The sequence below is a fragment of the Phyllobates terribilis genome, unplaced genomic scaffold, assembly GCF_046119375.1.
Source record: "Phyllobates terribilis strain yellow unplaced genomic scaffold, ASM4611937v1 Scaffold_11__3_contigs__length_659146591, whole genome shotgun sequence".
In the NCBI taxonomy this organism is placed as follows: domain Eukaryota; kingdom Metazoa; phylum Chordata; class Amphibia; order Anura; family Dendrobatidae; genus Phyllobates; species Phyllobates terribilis.
In genome coordinates, this window is record NW_027362771.1 from 415,419,778 (window position 1) to 415,443,540 (window position 23,763).

Below are 23,763 nucleotides of genomic sequence, written 5' to 3' on the forward strand. Positions count from 1 at the left end.
CAGTAATAGGACAGACACTTATAGGGCACTTCATAACTTTCCCAAATTCTTATGAAAAAATATTCCCCACAAACTGCATTGAATTACTGTACCCAACTTATTATATATTTTAGGAGTCAGTCGGTCCATTTTATACCAACTCCACCAAAATGGGCTCCGACTCCACAGCCCTAGTTACAGGAGGAGTAAGGGGCCTGCTCGCAAGTTTTATAATCTTAATCTCTTTACTTAGAATGACGTAACTGTACGTCCATGTGGCAAGTGCTTTTCCAAAGTCTAGCATACACTTATGTCACAGTGATGGTGCGGGCAGAGGTGTATTGCTCATGCCATCTGCAGAAAGAACCGGCTGTTGCACATGGCTAATCTCATGCTGTTTTTGCTGTGACTGGATTTAGCAGGGACCCCAGCATCTTAACCCCCCACATGCTGCTTACAATATTTACACAATGCAATGCAAAATGTTTAGGCGAGTGTGGAAAAAAATGTTCTAAAGTACGAATTCTTTAAAAAATTGAAGTGTTAATAGTTTATTTTTATTAATTTAGAAAATAGAAAGTGCAACAAATGAGAACTGTAAATCAACTCAATATTTTGTGTGACTGCCCTTTGTATTCAAAAGAGCTTCAACTCTGCTAGGTTACACTTGCACACAGTTTTTGAAGGAACTCTGCAGGGAATTTGTTCCAAACATCTTGGGTGTACGAACTACAGATCTTTTGTGGAATGTAGACTTGTGTTAACTCTTCTGCCTCTTCATGTAATCCCAGACTGACTCAATGATGTTGGTTGAGATCAGGGCACGGTGGGGGCCTTATCATCACCTCCAGGACTTCTGTTTATTCTTTAAGGTAAAGATAGTTCTTAATGACATTTGCTGCATGTCTAGGGTCATTGTCCTGCTGCAGAATACATTTTGAGCCAATCGGACGTCTCCTTGGTGGTACTGCATGATGGATAAGTAACTTCCTGTATAGTCAGTATCATTAAAAACTATCTTCAGTGTAAAGAACAACAGGGAGTCCCTTGTAAGTAATGACATGGTCTACACAGAGTCCTGATCTCCTCATTGTCTGGGATTACATGAAGAGACAGATTGTTTTGTGTAACCCTACATACAGTGAAGGAAATAAGTATTTGATCCCTTGCTGTTTTTTGTAAGTTTGCCCACTGACAAAGACATGAACAGTCTATAATTTTAAGGGTAGGTTAATTTTTAACATTGAGAGATAGAATATCCCCAAAAAAAAAAAAAATCAAGAAAATCACATTTTATAAATTAGATAAATTTATTTGCATTTTGCGGTGAGAAGTAACTATTTGATTCCTCTGGCAAACAACACTTGGTGGCAAAACCCTTGTTGGCAAGCACAGCAGTCAGACCTTTTTTTTGTAGTTGATGATGAGGGTTGCGCACATGACAGGAGGAATTTTGGTCCACTCCTTTTTGCAGATCATCTCTAAATCATTAAGATTTTGAGGCTGTCGCTTGGCAACTCGGAGCTTCAACTCCCTCCATAAGTTTTCTATGGGATTAAGGTCTGGAGACTGGCTAGGCCACTCCATGACCTTTACTGTGCTTCTTTTTGAGCCACTCCTTTGTTGCCTTGGCTGTATGTTTTGGGTCATTGTCTTGCTGGAAGACCCAGCCACGACCCATCTTCAATGCTCTTAATGAGGGAGGTTGTTGGCCAAAATCTCACGATGCATGACCCCATCCATTTTCCCTTCAGTACGGTGCAGTCGTCATGTCCCCTTTGCAGAAAAGCACCCCCAAAGTATAATGTTTCCCCCACCATGCTTCACGGTTGAGACGATGTTCCCATCCTTCTTCTTCCTCCAAACACGGCAAGTTGAGTTAATGCCAAAGAGCTCACTTTTTGTCTCATCTGACCACAGCACCTTCTCCCAATAACTCACAGAATCATGCAGGTATTCATTGGCAAACTCCAGAGGGGCCTGCACATGTGCCTTCTTGAGCAGGGGGACTTTGCAGGCACTGCAGGATTTTAAACTTTTAAGGCGTAATGTGTTACCAATGGTTTTCTTGGTGACTGTGGTCCCAGCTGCCTGGAGATCATTAACAAGTTCCCCCCGTGTAGTTTTAGGCTGATCTCTCACCTTCCTCATGATCAAGGATACCACACAAGGTGAGATTTTGCATGGTGCACCCGATCGATGTCAATTTACAGTCATTTTGTATTTCTTCCATTTTCTTACTATTGCACCATTAGTTGTCTCCTTCTCACCCAGCGTCTTACTTATGGTTTCGTAGCCCATTCCAGCTTTGTGCAGGTCTATGATCTTTTCCCTGACGTCCTTAGAAAGCTCTTTGGTCTTGCCCATGTTGTAGAGGTTAGAGTCTGACTGATTAATGGAGTCTGTGGACAGGAGTCTTTTATACAGGTGACTATGTAAGGCAGGTGTCTTTAATGCTGGTAATGAGTTGATTAGGAGCGGCTAACTGGTCTGTAGGAGCCAGAACTCCTAATGGTTTAGAGGGGATCAAATACATTTTTTTGCATTTTGCAGTGAGAAATAAGTATCTAATTTATACAATGTGATTTTCTTGATTATTTATTTATTTATTTTTATATTCTATCTCTCAATGTTAAAATTAACCTACCCTTAAAATTATAGACTGTTCATGTCTTTGTCAGTGGGCAAACTTACAAAAACAGCAAGGGATCAAATACTTATTTCCTTCACTGTACACAGAAGATCTGTGGTCAGTTCTCCAAGATGTTTGGAAGAACCTCCCTACCGAGTTCCTTCAAAAAATGTGTGCAAGTGTACCTAGAAGAACCAATGCTGTTTATCAGGAAAAGGTGGTCTCGCCAAATATTGATTTGATTAAGATTTGTCTGTTGTTCATTCACTTTTTAACACTTTTTTTATTTTTTAAAGCATCCTTACTTTGAAGCCAATTTCCACACCTGCCTAAAACTTTTACACAGTATGGTGTGTGTTTACACATGTGTACTGTGTATATGTACACACACCCCAAACACTAGTTTTAATAATAAAAAACATGGTTTATGTATAGGAAGGAAAAACACTCTTGCAGAAACATCGCATGTTTGGTATCACCATGTTTGTAATAACCCTACTATAAAACTATATTATTATTTATCCCATACAGTAAATGCCTTAAAAAATGAAAAACTACACCATAGTTGCGGTTTCTGTTCATCTTGCCTCACGAAAAAATGACACAAAAGAAAGTGATCAAAAGCTGTTTGTATTACAAAATTACAACAAGGAAATCTGCAGCTTGTTGCTCAAAAAACAAGCCCTCGTGCAGCTCTGTGCTGAGAAAAATGAAAAAGTTCTGGCTCTTGGAATTTTCAAAAATATTTTTTGTGCAAAACTAAGTAAAACATAAAATAAATTATAAATTGATAATGATTATGGTACTTCCCAATGTGCCGAAGAAATTTAAAATGTTAGTTGTACTGCATTATGAACTGTGAACTTCATGAAAGAAAAAAACAGTTCCATATTTACAATTTAATGTTTAAATCTCCTGTCAAAAAGTTTTATGTACTCAAAAATGATATCAGTAAAAACCCCAGCTTTTTTTTTTTTTTTTTTTTTTTTTGCAAAAAGCATGCCCTCTCACAACTGTAAAGAAAAATTATAAAAACAGTATGGGCATCAGAATATGCCAACCAAGAAAAAAAAAATATATTTTTTTTATTATGATTTTTTTTTTTTTTAAGAAAAAAAACCTATAATAAATGTGGTATTGTTGTGATCATATCGACCCACAAAAAAGCTAATGTATTAACTATATATAACAGTGAATGGTGTTTAAACTGAATAAAGTTAATCTAGAATTGCTTGGTATTTATTTTGTTACTTTTTACTCCCATAAAGATTGTAATAAAAAGTGATCAAACAGTTGCATGTAACATAAAATAGCACCAATGAAAATTACATCCTGTCTTCCAAGAAATAAGCCCTCCTTCAGCTTCGCTGACGGAAAATTGTAAAGCTTATGTCTCTCTTGAATATGGCAACCCAAAAATAAGTGATTCTTTTATCAAAGTGTGTATTTGTCATACAAAATAATAAAACCATATGAATTTGCTTTTGCCATATTCGTGCTCACCTACAGAATAAAGTAGCCATTTTATTTGTACAGCACAGTGAATTCTGTAAAATGTAAAGTACAAAATACAAAAAAGCAAACCTGTGACAGAATTGCTGTTTTGTTTATATTACTCCCAATAAAAAGTTAATAAACCTTTTGTTGATAAATCATGTCCCCTAAAATGATGCCACTGACACATACAACTCATCTAGAAAAAAGCCCTCAAGAACTGAAAGTTATAGCTCCCGGAAGGTGGCTATAAAAAAGTGAGGAAAAAAAATGGTTTGTCATAAAGGCCAAAACTGGTTGTGACACCAAGGGGTCCAAAGACATACTGATTGGCAATGTAGATTGTGAGCCCTAAGGGGGACAGTGCCCTTAATGTCTGTAAAATTGTTTGAATTGTAAAGCGCTGCGGAATATTTTGGCGCTATATAAATAAAAAGATTATTATTATAAGGGGTTATCGTGGAAAATGATTACACAAATCACACTTGTTATGTATAGATGCAATATTATGCAGCTTCTGTCAGAGATTCTGGGACTCTGGACAGCAAAATTAGTGTAGCCTTCAGTCATGGTTCAGTGCATCTTACCATAAACCCTGATGCTAAAGTGAACAAAATTATCTGTAGTATTTTTTCCCTTTTTCCACTTTTAGCACGGTGCTGACATTAATGCCAAAGATATGTTGAAGATGACCGCTCTCCACTGGGCTACAGAGCACAATCACCAAGAAGTAGTGGAGCTTCTAATAAAGTATGGAGCAGATGTGCACAGTCAGAGCAAGTTCTGTAAAACTGCATTTGATATCTCTGTAGATAACGGGAATGAAGATCTTGCAGAAATACTCCAGGTTGGTTTACATCATTGTGTTGCTTAGGTTTTTATTTATTAAAAAGACAAGACTGTGTATAAGATGTATTCATAAAAAGAAGCTAGTGAGGGCATTGTATGTCCACCATTGTCCCTGAGCCTTATGACTAAACAGAAGTATCATAAGTGCCGTTCTGTCAATTTCTATCTGCACAGAATTGTAGAAAAATATAAATTGGGGACAAAAGTGAGAGAAAGAGCTCTCTTAGCCCTTGTGGTTGATTGAGAGGGATAGTATAGTAATTAACATACACCCCAGCCTTCTAGTTTCCAATTTGGTTTTATAACAGATTATGACTTGAGACCACCTTCAGGTGTTTTGTTTTAGACAATAAAAATGTTTTATTTTTGTCTTAGATCGCAATGCAGAACCAAATTAATACAAATCCTGAAAGTCCAGACACTGTAACAATACACACAGCAACGCCGCAATTTTTCATTGGACCTGGTGGAGTAGTAAATTTAACAGGTAAGACAACGAAAACAGTTTGCTTAAGGCTTTATTCACACATCGGTATTTTTTACCTGTATTTCTTCAGTATTTGTATGCCAAAACGCAGAACAGGTGTCAATTATAGATTTTCTCTGTAAATTCCATTCCTAGTTTTGGCATACAAGCACTGATGAGAAATACTGACATATGAAAAAGCATTAACTATTGTAGTGTTAAAGGGAATCTGTCAGCAGGTTTTTGCTACCTCATCTGAGAGCGGCATGATATAGGCAAAGAGATCCCTAATCCAACGATGTATCACATAGTTTACTGGGTGCAGTGATTGACACAGTTTTTAGATTTAGCAGTGCAGCAGAGCTGAGAAAGCTAGCCCCTCCCCCACCACAGTTAACCCCAACCACACCAGACTTTCTTTGTACATACTGTATAGACAGTGAGCTGCTTATCACAGAAGGGACCGGAGGTGGACTAGTTCAGGCAGTCTACAGCTTGGTTATTGACTGCAGTGTACAGATGAAAGTGCAAATAATTTGTACTAATTGCATATTCAGCGAATGATGGATTGTCTTCTGTGCACTTTCTATGGCTAAAAGTAAAAGGTGTATTTGATCAGTTAAGCCGAAGCATCACAAAAATTAGACTCCTGGCATTTTAACTTATTTTTTTCTTTTTTATTAGTATTATTTTCTAAGGGCAGAAGCATCTGAGGGACAGGGTTATTGTTTCATATTGACATCTGTATAAATGATTTTTGTTTGACTAACCTTTTTTTTTTTTTTTTTTAAGACGATAATGGGATATCTTCTGCAGTGCAGTTTGGAAATTCCTCCACCTCTGTCTTGGCTACATTAGCAGCACTAGCTGAAGCTTCTGCTCCTTTGTCCAATTCATCAGAAACACCAGGTTTGTGTGTTTATACAATATGGCTTCAACGCGACAGTTTAAAACTTGCTGACTGTAAACATAAAAGACAATGCAAAATAATAAAAAAAACACTTAAATACTTGACCACCAACATAGCTATTTCCTTGCTGCTTTGCTTTTCTTCTATTGATTTATCTGCACAATTTTTTAAACACTATGTTGATCTTCACAACTAGTAAGCAATTTTCCATAGTTTTAAGATTGAAAGAAGACCCAAGTCCATCACGTGTCCCCCTATAACATAACTTGTTGGTCCAGAGGAAGGCAAAAACCCCAATATTCAGATGCTAATTGCCTCATGTTAAGGGAAAAAATAATTGGTCTAGTTTCCTGGATCAATGTCCCATCACAGAATCTAGTGCCCATAACCTGTAATATTATGTTTTTCAAGAAAGGCATCCAGGCCCTCCTTGTACTTTTGTGTAGAGAAGGAGAGGAGCGGTGAATCCAAGGTGTTGACACAGCCAAAAGTGATTCCAGGCAGTGAGGATAAAAAAAAACAAACAACTGTTTATTCTTGCAATGCATTTCGTAGTAAATTCTACTTCGAAACACGTTGTAAGAATAAACAGGTGTTTTTTTTTTTATTGTTTTATTTTTTTTTATATCTTCACCGACCTGAATCCCTCTTGGCACCAACTGCTCCCGGGATCATCCCCTCTCCTTCCATTCACTCTACATGTACTCCTTTCATCGGGTGTGCGTTCATTGGCTGGATGAGCAGCCCTACACTTGAATTACTTTTCCACGGAGTTATGCCACACACAACCTGCCCAGGTGATCGACTAATTCTCCAGTGTTTCCTCACCTACAGATAGTGGTATAACACACGGAGCGCCTCTTTTCTTCTCTTCTCTTCTAAGTCTCCTTGTACTTTTTGTAATGAATTAATCATTACAACATGATGTGGCAGAGAGTTCCATAGTCTCACTTCTCTTACAGTAGAAAATCACCGTCTATGATTATGATTGATCCTTATTTCCTCTAGAGGTAGAGGATGCTCCTTTGTCCCCGTCACAGGCCTAGATGTAAAAAGATCATTAGAAAGATCTCTGTACTGTCCTCTCATATATTTATACATTGTAATAAGATCTCCCCTAAGCCTTTGTTTTTCCAAACTGAATAACCCCAAGTCTGGTAACCTGTCTTGGTATTGAAATTCACCCATTACCTTTAAAGGGACCTTTTTATAAGGTCATTAACCAATATGTTAAAAAGGAGAGGGCCCAATACTGACCCATGTGGTACCCCACTGTTAACTGTCACCCAATCTGAGTGTGTTCCATTAATAACCACCCTTTGTTTCCTATCACTGAGCCAGTTGTTAATCTAGTTATTAATATTTTCCCTTAGTCCCATTGCTGTCCTGATACTCCAGGATAACCACTCTTAGAAAACTCAATGGTTTTGCCCACAGAACAAGATAAACTCACCCGCCTATAATTTCCAGGCTCAGATTTTGTCCCCTTTTTCATCACATTTGCCATGTGGTACACTGTTATTATGGAACCCTTGAATATTAGAAATGATGGTCTGTCTGTCACAGTACTTAATTCTTGCAGTACATGGGGTTGTATGCCATCCAGACCCAGTGATTTGTCTACTTTAGTGATTTTGAGGAAGCGCTGTACTTCCTGCTGGGTTAAGCAGGTGACATTTAATGGAGACTTTCTGGTATCCCTGATCTTGTCGTATGTCATGGGATTTTATTACCTCTTCCGTACCCTGCAGCTTTCATTCCTAATCTCCTTTTTTTTTTTTTGTCATTTATTTCTCCCCTTACAGCTCTATTTAGCCTTATTTCTAAATTAGTTTTTTTTCCCATAGGGTATATATTGCGCACAGGTCCTATTTTGGATTCCTATAAAAATGTCTGTCTCATTTGCTTTTAAAAAAATATTTAGATTTGCAGATATTTAGTAAAACAGAGCTATTACTATGGAAAAGGGGGGCATCACAGCCCTGGGACAGACTTCAATCACAGAAGAATATAACTTTCACACTCCTTATCTATGAACTAATCCAATATTTACAGCCACAACTGTTTATCCCTTTCCCATAGTAATAAGCCCTGCTTTACATCACTTGTCTCATCTATTTCATTATTTCTGTGTTCTATTGTGTATAAATATGTAACTCTTCAGATTATACTATGCCTGATTAAGAAACCTTCCTAGTCTGGAAAGCTTGCAATTTGTTACCATCTTTTCAGTTAGCCATTAAAAGGTATCAACCACTGAGGACTCTCAAATCTAAATATTTTTCGATCTACTGGCTAACACAGTTCAAAAATATATATTTTCCCTTTATCATTTGCTTTTATACACTTTTAGTTTTGAGAATATTACCCCAGTTTATGGCATTAACGCATTCCCGATTTGTTAGATTCTCCCCCCACCCCCTTTTTTCCCCCCACCTTTTCTTCCAAGAGCCATAGCGTTTTAATTATTCTGTCCACATATATGTGTGAGGGCTTGTTTTTTTGCGGGCTGAGTTGTACTTTTTGGGGACACCATTCATTTTACCACAATGTTTTTGGGGAATTGCTTTTACGGCATACATTGTGTGGTACAAATGACCTGACAATTTGATTCTTCTCATCAATACAATTACGGTGATACTTTTTATTTTAGTGGTAAAAAAAATTCAGAAATTTGAAGAAAAAAAAATATTCTTTTGTTGTGTCGCCATTTTCTGAGACCCGTAATGCTTTCATCTTTTGGTCGATGGAGCTGTGTGAGGGCTCCCTTTTTGTGTGGCGAGACAACTTTTTTATAAATACCGTTTTGGGATAGATATGACATTTTGATCACTTCTTACAGCACTTTTTGTGTTAGTGCAGGAACCAGGTAAAATGTAATTTTGGCGCTTTAAATATTCATCTGATTATAGTGTTTTACTGATCGGGTTTATTATTTTTATATTTTGAAAGACCAGACTTTTCTGGACATAGCAATACCACATGTGTACTTTTTTTTATTAACCTTATTTTTAATGGGGGGAAAATTGGGAGTGATTTGAACTTCTTTTTTTTTTTTTTTTTCCCATGTTTTTTTTTAAAACTGTTCTGTTTTTAATTTTTTTTTAACTTTTCACTGTATTTATTGGTGAACCTGCAATCGTCTGATTGCTTGTACTATATACAGCAATACCACAGCATTGCTGTATATAGGAAAAATCATGGTCTCATTTGAAGCCTGGCTACAGGCTGGGTTGCAGGGGAGCTCTGTAGTGACAGGCACTGAAGTCTTCACAGACCCCCGGCTGTCATTGCAACCCATCGGCACACCGGGGTCATTTAACAGGCTAACAGTCGCGGGCATAGCTCTGCTCCACCTGGGGCTGTTAAAGACAGGTCCTGGCTGTATACACAGCCCTCTCCATACACCCGCTACCGATTTTCGCCATACATGTACGGCTGATGTCGGTAAGAGGTTAAAATCATTCCTGACGTTTATTATCCTTGTAGCCCCTCTACTACATATCTTATTAAAGGATAAGTGAAAACTTATTATTTTGTGATCACTATTACCTAAGCTTTGGAAGAATATTTCAAGCTCCTAGTCAGTCCTGGCTTAGCTCAAAAATAGTGGTTGTGGTCACCCCCTGCCGCTATGCACAATGGTTTTCCCTGAAAATGTGACTAAAGAATACGGTGGCACAGGTATATTTTTACTTTGGAATGAAATCCTATTTTATTTTTTTTTTATTTCTAAAATCGGTTTATTGTTAAATAGTTCTATATACAATTTGTATGTAATGTCACATAATTTGGTTATTCCATGCCATTATCTGGACGACTGTCTTTTGAATACAATTGACTAATTGTAGAGATGAAAGCTTGGATCATAGCAGGAATATCTTAGATCTTGTATTCTGTTATGACGTAAAAGCAAGACTTGGTACACAGAAAATAGCAGAAATCAAAGCACGCATTGGTGATGTTTGTAGAGCTTGCCTTTGTGGCAGATAATTGCAGGACAAATTGCCAATTGTCCGCAGTTACCCTTAAGAATAGCTATTCGGCAAAATATATTGAAGCTTCTGTTCTGCCTTTTTATCTACATGATTTCTGTCATCTCACCACATTCATATATTGTACCAAGTAAACTTTGCTATGGCCCTGACATCTTATTTTTTACCCATGAATTGTACTTGTGGCCCTAACAGTTTACTATGACCATATGGCTTTACCAAAGGCTGGGCAACCCTTGTCTTTTCTGAGTTGGAAAAATCTAGAAGATAGAATAAATGCAATTTACTTTAATCCTTAGTTGCTTCCCAAATGACACTGCACACAGTATTCTTTAGTAAAAGAAATAAATACTCATCTGTCCTTTAAATAATTCTTGTATCTTTTATTCATCTCTCCGGTTATTTTGATGCTCTTTTTTTTTTTTTTTTTTTTTTTTTTTTTTTTTTTTCCCCCCAAGCATCTGCTTCCTCCATAGTCTAAGCACTCACATGACTGCTGGGTCAGGAGTAGAAAGCGGCAACAGTGGTTCCTATTGCTGCATACAGAAGGTGGAGACGGTAACACTCTGCCCTTGTCTTCTCTCTGTGGAGTCTGGCTGTGTCTGACAGCCAGATTCCTACCCCCACAGCTACACAGTCGCATTCAGCTCCTCTACTATGCAGTGGCATTTTAGAAGGCCACTGAGATGTTTATTCCCTAGGAATGATTTGGAAATCGTTAAAGGGAACCTGTCATGTTAAAAAAATATATATATATATGCTATTAACTTGCGAAATGGGGTTAAGCTAGCAGGTTTATAGTGTTCTGAGTGCCGCTGCCGGGATGTAATGAGCTTAAAGTAATTCAAAGAGTTGTGTTTGATACAAAGCAGTATTTCATGCTGACCCTGCTTAAAATTGGTGTTCTAAAACAATAGGTATTTCTGTGTGAACTTGTATTACTTTTCCATTATGTTTTCTAGTGGTGGCTACAGAAGAAGTGGTAACTGCGGAGTCTGTTGATGGTGCAATTCAACAAGTTGTTAGTGCGGGTGGGCAGCAAGTCATCACAATAGTGACAGATGGCATCCATCTTGGTAATCTTCAGTCTGCGATCCCATCAAGCGCCATAGGTCAGCCAATTATTGTCACAATGCCGGATGGCCAGCAAGGTAAGTAAATTAAAAAAAAAAAAAAAAACAACTTGCAAATGATGCTAGTATTTCTAGTGTCATAATGTACATTTTTGAATCAAAGAATTCTGGATCTAGAATAATCGGTGGAGATAATTTTGAGCCTTCCTTTAACCTACACTTAAAGGGGTTTTCAGGTTTGAGAGAAAAGCCCTCAGTCACCTTGCGACAATTTCCAGGTATTGTCGCTGCTAGCTAGTGGTTACTTGACCGCAGGCAAGGCGTGTAAGTGTAGGTAGTTCTGTGCATGGCTCTCACAGTTGATACTGAATAAATCGGGATATTTTGATAAATTTGTTTTCATTTTTTCATCTTCTGGGAATCATTACCATGTCTAATCCATCCTGTGATTTGTATAATTCCACAACTTTTCCTTCTTGGTGTTTGAATTTCAAGTGTATATATGGTTAGGATGAAAGAAGATTAATTATTTATCATATGTATAAATTATTGCCTTCTGTACACTTTGTATGTAGCATAAACCGTAAGAGTTCCTGTAAATGAACAGCTTCATCCTTCAAACCATAGTCAAAAAATGTCCATTATTGAGTCTGCTTGTATTTATTCTTATAGTGTTGACGGTACCAGCAACTGACATTGCCGAAGAAACTGTAATTAGTGACGAGCCCCCTCCTAAAAGACAGTGCATTGAGATAATTGAAAACCGCATGGACTCAGCAGAGATCGAGGTAATGTACAGTTTTGTTTTCGAATGCCCCTATGATTTCTGATTTTGGGGTGTATGCGGACTATAATGGCGCAGTACAATTGCTACCACTGTGTGGTTTTACTTTCCTGGTTATTACATATGAGGCTCTATAGAGTTAATACTTTACCGTTCCTGTTATTGTTACTGAAGCTACTACCTCTTTAGAGGACAGTCATTTAATATGCTATTAAGGGCTATGGGCACCTTTGAACCGGGAAAAAAATTTTTTTACATAAAATAATGCTATTATTTCTTTTATTTTATTTTTACTTCAAGGTAGCCTCTACATTTTAGTCTACAATGTTTTTCCCTTTATTCATTGTCAGAATTAGGTTGTGTGCACATGTTGCATTTTTGCTGTATTTTTTTTCAGTTTAGATTTGTCACAAAACCTAAAGTGTTTCCTGATGCCAACAAAGTGAATGAGAATCCTGAAGTCTCATGCACACATTGCTTATTTCCGACTTGCAGATTTAAATCTGCAGCCTGTCAGTTCTTTCAGCGGTTCTTTCCTGCAGATTTCACTAACATTTTCATACTAATGAGTGGGGAAGAATCTGCACCAAAAACGTAAGTTAAAAATGCGCTTTTTTTGCCATGCATTTTTCCTGCAAAGAGGAAATGGTGCAGAAATTTCTGCACCAAATACTCAACATGTGCACATACCTTACAACTTTTGACCTACTCCTAGTTTCAGACTTTTCCCTCTTGGCTGCTGGATGAGAAGTCTGTGTGTCCTGACCTGGCTGTTGTCACTGACGAGATCTCATTTACTACCTTGGCTTCATTCCTGAACTGCTCTTTCCTTCTACAGCCTGTAAGGCATTTTCTCTGTACTGCACTGACAGACACTGATGCAGTGCTGTGTGATTTCTACCATTCCCTCTCCCTGCAGCCTCTGCTGTGGGTGCTCCCCTCTGATGCTGTACTGACTGACACTGATGCAGTGCTGTGTGATTTCTGCCATTCCCTCTCCCTGCAGCCTCTGCTGTGGGTGCTCCCCTCTGATGCTGTACTGACTGACACTGATGCAGTGCTGTGTGATTTCTACCATTCCCTCTCCCTGCAGCCTCTGCTGTGGCTGCTCCCCTCTGATGCTGTACTGACTGACACTGATGCAGTGCTGTGTGATTTCTACCATTCCCTCTCCCTGCAGCCTCTGCTGTGGCTGCTCCCCTCTGATGCTGTACTGACTGACACTGATGCAGTGCTGTGTGATTTCTACCATTCTCTCTCCCTGCAGCCTCTGCTGTGGCTGCTCCCCTCTGATGCTGTACTGACTGACACTGATGCAGTGCTGTGTGATTTCTACCATTCTCTCTCCCTGCAGCCTCTGCTGTGGGTGCTCCCCTCTGATGCTGTACTGACTGACACTGATGCAGTGCTGTGTGATTTCTACCATTCCCTCTCCCTGCAGCCTCTGCTGTGGGTGCTCCCCTCTGATGCTGTACTGACTGACACTGATGCAGTGCTGTGTGATTTCTACCATTCCCTCTCCCTGCAGCCTCTGCTGTGGCTGCTCCCCTCTGATGCTGTACTGACTGACACTGATGCAGTGCTGTGTGATTTCTACCATTCCCTCTCCCTGCAGCCTCTGCTGTGGGTGCTCCCCTCTGATGCTGTACTGACTGACACTGATGCAGTGCTGTGTGATTTCTACCATTCCCTCTCCCTGCAGCCTCTGCTGTGGCTGCTCCCCTCTGATGCTGTACTGACTGACACTGATGCAGTGCTGTGTGATTTCTACCATTCCCTCTCCCTGCAGCCTCTGCTGTGGGTGCTCCCCTCTGATGCTGTACTGACTGACACTGATGCAGTGCTGTGTGATTTCTACCATTCCCTCTCCCTGCAGCCTCTGCTGTGGGTGCTCCCCCTGTCTATACTCTGATGCTGTACGGCCTTTGTGACCTCTGAAGACTTGTGTGCTTTCTTCATGAATCTCTTCTTCCTCCTGGCTGGTAGAAGGAATGGGGAATAAGATCAGTGTGCTGTTGGATCTATGTCACAAGCAGTACTACAGCTAGTTATCTAATGAAATTGGCCAAACTCAACAGCAACAAAATGAACAAAGTCTTATGTAGAAAGCTGCTTAATTTCACATTTCGGAAGCAAATTAACAAAAAAAAATGAATTGTAGCAAAGGTGCCCATAGCTTTGAAAAATCCTAATTTGTTCACTATTTTTGTACTTTGTGTAACATGTCCAGCACGTGTATTTCACTTGCGTTTCATTGAATTTATTGCTGTTGCTGCTAGTATTTTTTAAACCATTCTTTTAAATAGCTGATACTTGACGATGTGTTCCTCTTTATTGTGCAGTCTGTGGAAGGAGGATACCTTATCAGATACAGTATCTCTGATTTACCTCATCTCTGATTTTACCATTTAGATGATGTGAAAGTGCCTTCAACTATCACAGGTGTGCGGTTCTTACCAATTTACCAGCACTTTTGGGTGTCACTTTCCAGTACTTCCACCATCTTTTTATTGGATCTTTCTCTGCTATTTTATGCTCTTGTTATGCTTACATAAAAGAAATTTATTATTCAAGTCCTGTGTCATTCCCTGATGTCATTGTAGATACAAATACTAGTATTCTGCAATCGGGAACAGGCCTTTATTTTTTCATTTACAAGACCACACAGATCATCAAAATGTAATTCAATCCTCGGGCATTGTGTTTAAACCATGACCACACCTAGGATTATTAATAAAATACTTTCTTTTAATCTGCAGCTAGTGCTGGGCCCTTGGCAGCATGTTTCCCTTCCTGAAAGCACCAAGCTGTAAGGTGAATGAGCAGGACTATGGCAGATCTCCACAAGAGTTACCTGTGCATGTCCTTGTGTTTTGTCCTGTTCTGACAAAACTAAGGAGTAGCCCATTGATGTCACATTGGTTGTTCTTTAATGGGGTTATCTAGCTTCTGAAAAAAAAAAAAAAAAACATCAGCAATTGTGATAAAATTAAAATAATAATAATATAATTCAGCAATTGAGTTTCATAATCACTAACATTTGGCTAATAAACATGGAAGCGAGGGTCTACAACACCACCCTTTTCCCAGTGTAAATGAATAGATGTATTCCCCCAATGGATGGATTTTTTTAAATTGCTAAGTTGATGCTCTTGGGGGTCAAACTGACCCCCTTCTTCAGAACAAATTTACAGCCTGAATTATGTCTGCAGGAAGTGGTCACTCCGACCCTGAAACATGTTCACTTTTAACAATAAAAAAAATAGCTATACATTCATTCATTCATTTACACTAGAAGGACCTCATGGTGCCAGACCCTCTTTTTCATGTTTATTACCCAATTGTTAAATGGACCTGAGTGGATCCGGTGAAAGGGTTGCCAGCAGGCGGTCCATTGGACATACATGATAAGCACTTGAAGGTGACCTGACTCTCAAAACTGCCCAATACGTGACCACTACAGCCACTGCTGACTAGCTGATTTGGAAAATGACTTGTACAGTCAGTATGAGCAAGTTCTGTGATCATTAAAGGGATATTCCCCTCCCATGATCCTATCCCAATATGTAGTAGGTGTAATAATAATATTAGCGAATACCTCCAATTAGAAATGTAGTATAGTTTTTCTGATTTGCCATGTCTCTTTCCTCATGTGCAGGCATTGCAGGACCTTAAGTATCCATGGTTACGACCACTAATATAGTGACAGTTAGTTAGCTAGTTGCTAGTGGTTGTAACCAGGGATACCGAAGGTCCTACAATGCCTGTGACGTGCACTCTTCTCATTGACATCCCGCACATGCGCACAGCGCCGCTAACATCAGGAGCGCTTTTTTCCTCCCAAGCCCCCCCCCCCCCCTTTTTTTTTTTTTACCTGCAGCGCTGTAGTGCGCAGGCGCCGGGTAGTCACTGAGCGCTCCCGATGTTAGCGGCGCTTTGCTAATGCGTGGGATGTCAATGAGAAGAGTGCACGTCACGTGCAGGGGAGGGGAGGAAAATGCAAAATAAGCTGATAGGCGGGGATTTCTGGACTTCCTAATCAGATAAGCGGGGATTTCTTGGTGTCCCCCGGGCGCCAAGCAGATGAAAACCGATTTTTATAAAACTACATTTCTTTGCAAGCAGACCGCTAATATGGGCCAGACAGGTATGTATAGATTTACATTTCTATAATCTGTATGCCCGTAGTAGAGGTCTGATATCTCCCAGGGGGTGACAGATTCCCTTTAAGGGGAGCAACACAGTTCCTGAATAGTGCAGTACACATCACAAATGTCAGTAATTACCTGCTGCAGCGTATACAAACTCTCCTTACACAGCTAGCCATTCATTTCAGCTCCTTGGACCTCTTTTTCTGAGTGACATGTACTGTGAAATTCCTTATGTTGGATTTCAGCATGGCCAATACTTGGTTCTCGTGAGGAAAAGATGTTTTGCAGCAGCTCATTCTAGTCTCCATATTAAGAAAAAACATTGGGGGGGCTAGACAAATGGCTATTGGTCAATTGTCTATAAATGCCATTAATAGATCTGCCCGTATTTAAAGATGATTGATCATATAGCAAGTCAATCAGCACTTGCTTGCTATAATTAATATGGAGATCTCATCAACTACAGATAATCTTACTCATCCATGTCGGACTTTACTTCAACAAAAATATGCCATGTGAGCACAACCCTTAGAGACCTCTCCTGTAGAGGATGTTGGATATCCAGTGACCAAGCCTGTTGCCTGGGCCTTAAGCTCACCATTCAGATTAGACACCTGCCTTTTTGGCCACCAGCGATCTATCCCGACTTCTCCATACACAGGTACGCTTGGCTCAGCCTAGTGTTCATGTGTTTTCTATGGTGAGAGTGGAGATCTGCCAGCAGAACAAAAGGATCAGGTGATTAAATAACAACCGCCTGAACCTTAAGGCTCCGTCACACATAACGAGATCGCTAGCGAGATCGTTATTACGTCACGGTTTTGGGATCGCTGGGGAGCTGTCAAACATGCAGAACTTCCCAACGATTTCGGCCGCCCCAGCGATCTAACTAACACAGCAGTTATTTCAACGATCCACACCTTGATAGGGACTGTACTGTGTCACAAAGGCGTGCATAAAATTACGCAAAATCAGGACTCAGTCGAATGAACGGATATCAACAGCCCGGAGAATTCAGCTAGGATCTGCAATCCAGCACGAGGTCAGAAACAAAGGATGGAATCGCTATTCTGTTGCCTTCTTTATACACGGCGAAAATGAGAATGCTGTAGCGACCACCAATCGAGGACGAGGGGCGCGGAAAAGTCCAATTTATGCACGCCTACGTGTCTCTGCTCTGAATCGCTAACAAGGTCGTTAATAAGGTGTCAAATACAGCGATGCACACTGCCCAGCGGGAGCGCAACGACCCAGGAATGGTCCAGGAAGCTTTGTAACGGTCAACGATCTCACAGCAGGGGCCTGATCGTTGCTACCGGTCAGACATAACGAGATCGCTAGCAAGATCGCTATTTGCGTCACAAAAACCATGACGTATCAACAATCTCGCTAGCGATCTCGTTATGTGTGACGGGGCCTTTAGTCAGGGACCCCCATACACATTAGATAGTTGGTCGAAATCAGCCGCTTCAGCAGATTCTAATGGAATGTGTATGGAGGCCATTGTTATAGAGAGTCTTTAATTGTCATGCTTTACACTAGATATCCAACACGTAAGCTGCTTACTGAACAGGAAAGGAGGTGGTAGAGGATGATGCAATGATAATGCTGCTAAGCTCAAGAACATTCCATACCTGCAGTTAGGAGTTGGGAGAAGTGGTAAATATGGGGCTACTGAATAGCTGTAGCAGGGGCACTGGCATAATTGGGTTTTTCCTTCCTTGCACTTGTAGAAATGAGTGCCCTCTTTATCCCTCCTGTGTGCAGTCTCTGGAGGCGCTGTCAGCAGGGATCCTGTGTGTGCTAGGCAGGTACGAGGTGGGGCAGGTAGTGATCCCTCTTCCTCTCCAGACCAGGCTGCAGTCTCCCCACTTGCAACTATAATTATAATGCCCCTGTGTCCAACTATGTCTTACATTGAGGCTCTTCTTGGAGAGAGCAAATCCTGTCTTTTGTGTAAACTGTTAATATGAAATAATGAAGCTTCGGTTATTCATGGTGTTGTATAATGAATGTTGTTTGCTTCCAGCGGCACAGAAAGGAGCACCATATAAAGGTCTTCTGTTTCAGACTACATTCACATTTTTCGCTTTGAACTTTTATGCCACTATAGGCTCCAGACATATTTATGAGCCAGGGCTGTGATGAATACCTAGTACCCATAACCCATATAGTACCCTGAATCTTGTTTTATGCTTACAACAAAAGCTTTTCATGACTTACCCGGTACACTGATGACATTATGGCCTATGAGCTGCTGTCCCCTATAACCTAATGTGTCATCAATTTACCAAGCAATATCATACACAACGCTGCATTCATGTGTTTGTCGCTTTATCTTTGTACACCCCAGACATAAACAATAACAGTATGTGAACAGGGCCTACCGCTGATCTTATGGGTATTTTACAGGCCTCTAGCCATATAATAATTATTTCAGTAAATATCATTTATTTATGCCTGAAGTGTGGATATCTGGATGAAACTCCTGGCTAGACAATTTTTGGTGTTAATAGATCTATTTCATCTTTTGGCTTACTTGTAATGATAGTTAATTAATTAGGAAAGCAATAAACAAAATGTAAAATAGCAAGCTCAGCACATATTGTGAGATCATGGCAATCTCGGCTGTATTTCATCGTGGCTAGAGCAGGTATTTCTTTGAGATGCAGGTATTAAAGAAGTTGTGCACTACTTTATTTTATTCCCCCAATGTATCCCTCCGGGGCACCTAAGACTTCTTGTAAATACCTTCCATTGCAGATAATGCCTGCGAGCGGCGCTATCGGTGGCTGCTCACAGGCATCACGTGACCCCAGCGCCGACGTCACGACAAGTGAGGCGTGACTCAGCGCTGGGGTCCCCGCGGTGGCTGCTGGGTTGTGGGTTGGATTACCCCCCGCGTCACACCCAGCATCCACCGCGTTCTTTCCCAATGAATGGGGAGAGGCAGAGCGCACGGTGGATGCCGGGTGTGACGCCGGGGTGGATGGGGGGGGGGGTTAACCCCGTCCACAGCCTGGCATCCACCGTGGAACCAGGAAGACAAAGACCCCCGGCTGCTGCCAGCACTTGTCGTGACATGGATGTCAGAGCCGGCTGCAGCTAGGGGCCACGTGATGCCTGTGAGCAGCCAGTGATAGCGCCGCTCGCATGCAGTATCTGCTACGGAAGGTATATGCAAAAAGTCTTAGGGGCCCCCGGGGGATACATTGAGTTGTAGAAGATAAAGGAGCTACAGGAAATAAATCTCCTTGTCAGCAGTGCTGTGGAGTCAGTAAGCCAAACCACCGACTCCTCAATTTCCCTGACTTCCGACTCCGCAGCCCTGCCTCACTACTGAGCGTGTACATAAAGCGCAGCACATATTTATCTCATCTAAAAGCCGAGATCCTTAGATCAGAAACAGAACAGATATTTATTGCACATTTCATAATTTTCCCAAATTCTTATGAAAACATTTATAGCACATCCTTCATTGTACTACTGAATCCAATGTATTATATATTTTAGGAGTCCGAGTCGGTCCATTTTATACCGACTCCACAGCCCTGCTTGTCAGGATGTCTCTATGTTTGGGTCTGATAATTGCTGTCTGTAAACCCTGTCTTTATGTTAAAGGTTCGCCAGTGATTGCAGTGACACTTGTGTTTCTGACATCTTATTTTTTCCAGTAGTTTCACATTGGCAGCATGCATTACTTGCTTGTTACTTTGGTTATTGTAAACCTGTTTTTTTCTCCTTTTTTAAATTTTTTTTTCGGTCTGCCAGATTCCAGAAACTTCTGGGTCAGAAATCTATATTGTGAATACTCAAGAGTTCTCTCAGGTAGCTATATACATTTTAAAACCGATTCTGTATGTTTCTGAGAAGATCTCTGGACAAACCCTGCGTCCCTGATTTTGTGGTGCTGTGTGTATGATTGATTTCATGTTTTCTGACCAATAAAACATTGCTAATGCCACCTTTGTGACTGTTTTTTGGTGCATGATGCATTATCCCTTCTATGTGTGGGACGTTTTTTTTTTTTTCCCCCCATTGGCTTTTATGTAGTCAATGAACTATTATTTGATTTTTGATTTTTTTTTTTCCTTTTAAGCAGCCGTTCATTATGGATGTATCTGTTAAAACATAATTCTAGAAAAAGTCTAATATATCCTATACATGTGAAGCAGAACTACAGATACGTCCACTGTGCATATTATTACATTATGTAGCACGTCATGTATTCATACTCCCATTATATGTCACCCAATAATGTGCGGCAAAGTGGACCTGTTGTCATCAGAAATACCATATTTTTGCCGCAGTTTTATCTGTAGATAGAATTGCAATTTTTAGGAGCTGTTTGAGGCTCGCAATCTATTTAAATAAGCAAAATAGGCCTAGATTAATGTGACAAAGCCGATTATTAATACTCCAGGGAATGTCCTTCCACCTATTCTTATTTCATCGCTTATATTTGTGACCATATCCGTGTATGGGAATGGAATCGGTCCACTTTAAGAATGTCTATTTCAGGTCAGAGATGTTCTACCATAACATGATTGGAAAAATTAAAATGTCTTTATTATTCCTTATTCACAGGAAAGAGAATCCCTTCAGAAGCAACTTGACGAGGCCAACAGAGAAGCCCAGAAATACCGCCAGCAGCTGCTTAAGAAAGAACAAGAGGCTGAGGCCTACAGACAGAAGCTAGAAGCCATGACCAGACTGCAGACCAATAAGGAAGTGGTTTAAACTTCTAGTCGGACGTATAATTTTTTGATATTTTTTATTCAGCAACATGGCTCTGACCTAATCTGTGTACTGCCGTGTGCCACAAATGGGACATGCAGAAAGTTAGAACAGATCTCCAGCTAGAACACTTCTAAAAAGGCTGGTTGTATGAAGGTCAATCCTTGTGAAAAGTATTTAAAAAAATACTGTAAATACTGTTTTGTTTTTTTATTTTACAATTAGCTTATAAGTTGATTCTGATTTTTGAAAGATGCAGAGATCACCGTGTGAAAGGTATGACCATGTTTTCCATAAAGAAAAGAGGACGATGCTGATCCTCTCTGAACAGTGTGCACCATCTACAAAAATAGATACTCCGCATATCTGCAGTGCTTTCTTTAAACAGATCAACGTGGCCTTTGAGGTTACCATTTCCTAGTGGAAATCTTTGTACAGCTTTTAATTTGTGTCTCCTATTATTTGAACCTATAGTTCTTTTTCTACTAAGCAAAATTTTATATGTTTAACTTCTGAAACATCCAGGTAGATTTACATGTATATGAAGCTAATATTTTTTAAGAAGAAACTTTTGTACATACAATGCATGCTTTTTTTCTATACCATTTCTGCAGATACCAGGCTGTGCAATCTCTCCTAAACAGGCATTTATCATTAGTTATAGAAGCGTCCTTTTCTATAAACTGATAAATGACTTGTTAAACCTACTATGCTCAACTTGACCCAAATTTGTGAAACCTCGAGAGCTGCAAAATCTAAAATGGCTTGCACAGAAAGGTTTTCTTAACACATACAGATCAATACATCTGGAGAAGTATTCTGAGATCTTCATATTTGGAATTTGCATTTGATTATGCAGGCGTGTCATGAATTATTGAAAGGTCGACTTGCTTTCCTTATTTAAGGAAACTACTCATTTTGGGTTTTGCGATACTTTAAGTCTAGTCTTCATGTTGACTTAAAACAGGGCAGGAATGATTTCTAGTTCTGCTGGGCTTCTGGATATGTACAGCATGAATTACATATTTTTTTTTATTCACTCAGTAAATTTATGTTCTCATTTTTGGCGCATCTTTCTATGCACAAATTACAGACAAAATTTTTATTTTATAAATCACAGAAATTTTCAGACTTCATTCCAAGAAAATGGAATGGAAATGCTGATTAATTAAATATTACTGTTTTTACACAGACTTGTAACTGTACAATACAATTATGTTACCATTTTGTTAAATTAAATATGCAATTGTTTCCCTTTTTTTTTTGCTTTTTATCTTCCATTATTACTGTTTGTTCATGAAAATAATGTAACAAAGTATGAAGTCCAAAACAATCACAGTATATGAGGATTTTATTTTTCTTCTGGTAATGCCTTGTTGCAGTTATATATTTAACAAAATGAAGATACTAAATTTGTAATTAATTTCACAAGATATAGAACCCAGATTTGCTGGATTGAGGAATTTAAAATCTACAATAAAATTGGAGTTAGTTTGTATATTTTTTATTTACTAGTTTTGCACTGATTTTTATATTCTCAGTTCATAGTAGTTGTCAAAATTAGTGATGAGCGAGCGTGTTCTGTTAACCCTTTCTGCGAGCATGCTCGGGTGTTTTCCGAGTATTTTCGGCGTGCTCGAATGTTATGTTTGAGTCACTGTGTGTGCATGATTTGTGACTGACAGCTTTAATACATGTGGGGAATGCCTAAAAAAATAGGCATTCCTCACATGTATTAAATCTGTCAAACAATCGCAAATCACAGGGTGACTCAAACATAACATGTGAGAACACCGAAGATACTTGGAAAACATCCGCTCATGCTCATGAACCTCGAGTAACGAGCATGCTCGCTCATCACTAGTCAAATCCTACTGGTTTCTCTTTAAAGCTGCCATTAGTTTAGTTAAGAGGGTTTTCCTGTTCCACTGTCTGCTGTTTTTAGTTTTTACAAACTGGACTTTAGGTCCCCTCTTTGGGTCCAGCACTGAGCCTCCACCGCTGCTCCTGGTGTCTTATTATCTGCAGCACTGACATCACGTTGTTGGCTGCAGACCATATTAGACATTGAGAGCAGTGGCGGAAACTCAACACAGGACCAGGGGAGGGTGAGAAGAGGAGTTGTTGTTTTTTTTTTTTTAAATAAAAAAAACAAAATAAAAACAGCCAGGGGACGGGTTTTCCGAATCTGAAGTACCCTTTATTTTTTGCTGTCAGACGTGATTGGCTATAACTGTATTATAGACATTTGTGCTTTCACTAGGCATTGTTTTTTTGGTGAATGGAAACCAGGAGGATTCTAACTTCTGCTTTAGACACAAAAGAAACCTCATGTAATTAAAATCAGTTCAAGATTAATAATGAAAACAAATTTACAAAGCAGCTTACCGGCTTAGGTAGGTTGAATTCTTCTTCAGAATTGGCGCTTCCTTTTTAAATGTAAGAAGCATGAAAGTAATGGGTATACTTTAGTACAGCGGACACTTGTATGTACACCATGTATTATGTAACTTTTACTATTTTTTTTTCTCATGATCATAAATAGACCAAATATATAAATGAAATGTACTACCCCTCAGGAACTCCAGAGATGTGCCACTATTTTGCTTAGATATCAGTAATCAAGCTGTTTATATATAAAAATGTTTACTGGGATGAGCTGTTCAATTGTCCATAGACTGGTTGTCATGTCT

The 23,763-nt window shown here is 39.5% G+C and overlaps 1 protein-coding gene across 3 annotated transcripts in view; it reads left to right on the forward strand.

The window, feature by feature from the left end:
• Positions 1-23,208, forward strand: part of GABPB1 (GA binding protein transcription factor subunit beta 1) — a 47,720-nt gene extending 24,512 nt beyond the window's left edge. Inside the window, exons 4-10 of one of the 3 annotated variants that reach the window (XM_073653100.1) lie at positions 4,758-4,952; positions 5,330-5,441; positions 6,213-6,329; positions 11,288-11,476; positions 12,071-12,186; positions 20,105-20,161; positions 20,921-23,208. In XM_073653100.1, coding sequence (XP_073509201.1) covers positions 4,758-4,952; positions 5,330-5,441; positions 6,213-6,329; positions 11,288-11,476; positions 12,071-12,186; positions 20,105-20,161; positions 20,921-21,073 — 939 coding nt within the window. In that variant the 3' untranslated portion in view covers positions 21,074-23,208. The remainder of the gene's footprint in view (positions 1-4,757; positions 4,953-5,329; positions 5,442-6,212; positions 6,330-11,287; positions 11,477-12,070; positions 12,187-20,104; positions 20,162-20,920) is intronic. The other 2 variants (XM_073653102.1, XM_073653101.1) reach the window with 2 other exon arrangements.
• Positions 23,209-23,763: the final 555 nt, after the last annotated feature.